This window comes from Buceros rhinoceros, unplaced genomic scaffold (genome assembly GCF_000710305.1).
Source record: "Buceros rhinoceros silvestris isolate BGI_N320 unplaced genomic scaffold, ASM71030v1 scaffold28979, whole genome shotgun sequence".
Lineage (NCBI taxonomy): Eukaryota > Metazoa > Chordata > Aves > Bucerotiformes > Bucerotidae > Buceros > Buceros rhinoceros.
Window position 1 is genome coordinate 8,474 of NW_010430201.1, and position 384 is coordinate 8,857.

Sequence of the window (384 nt, forward strand, 5' to 3'; positions counted from 1 at the left end):
AGTCCTGCGGCTGTCAGGCGGAAGTGCTCCACGTTTCTAACGTGAAGGAAAGAAGCTGCGCAGTCTCTGCAGAGAGGGGAGAGGCGCATAATTGATCACATCCGTGGGAGCTGAATTCCCCTCTGCCACTGAGGAACCATAATTAATACTTCCTAATTTTCACGTGGTGGCACAGAACGTGAACCAGCACGAAGGGGTGCAGCTGGCCATGTCTCCCCCTCTCCCCAGTTACCCAGATCTCCGGGGCTCCGGCTGTCGGATGAAGACCGCAGGCTCGCGCTGGCATCGAGCGGTCCCAAGCCCCTTCCCTGCAGCCCATCGGGCACTGGCGGGGAGTCGGCGTCGGGGCAGACGGACCAACAACTCCGGCGGGGCAGGGATGGA

The 384-nt window shown here is 60.9% G+C and overlaps 1 protein-coding gene across 1 annotated transcript in view; it reads right to left on the reverse strand.

The window, feature by feature from the left end:
- The window catches only part of VWA5B1 (von Willebrand factor A domain containing 5B1), a 20,058-nt gene that overhangs the window by 4,115 nt on the left and 15,559 nt on the right, over positions 1 to 384 (reverse strand). Inside the window, exon 16 of the mRNA XM_010142956.1 lies at positions 235 to 308. Within this exon, the coding sequence (XP_010141258.1) occupies positions 235 to 308 (74 nt within the window). The remainder of the gene's footprint in view (positions 1 to 234; positions 309 to 384) is intronic.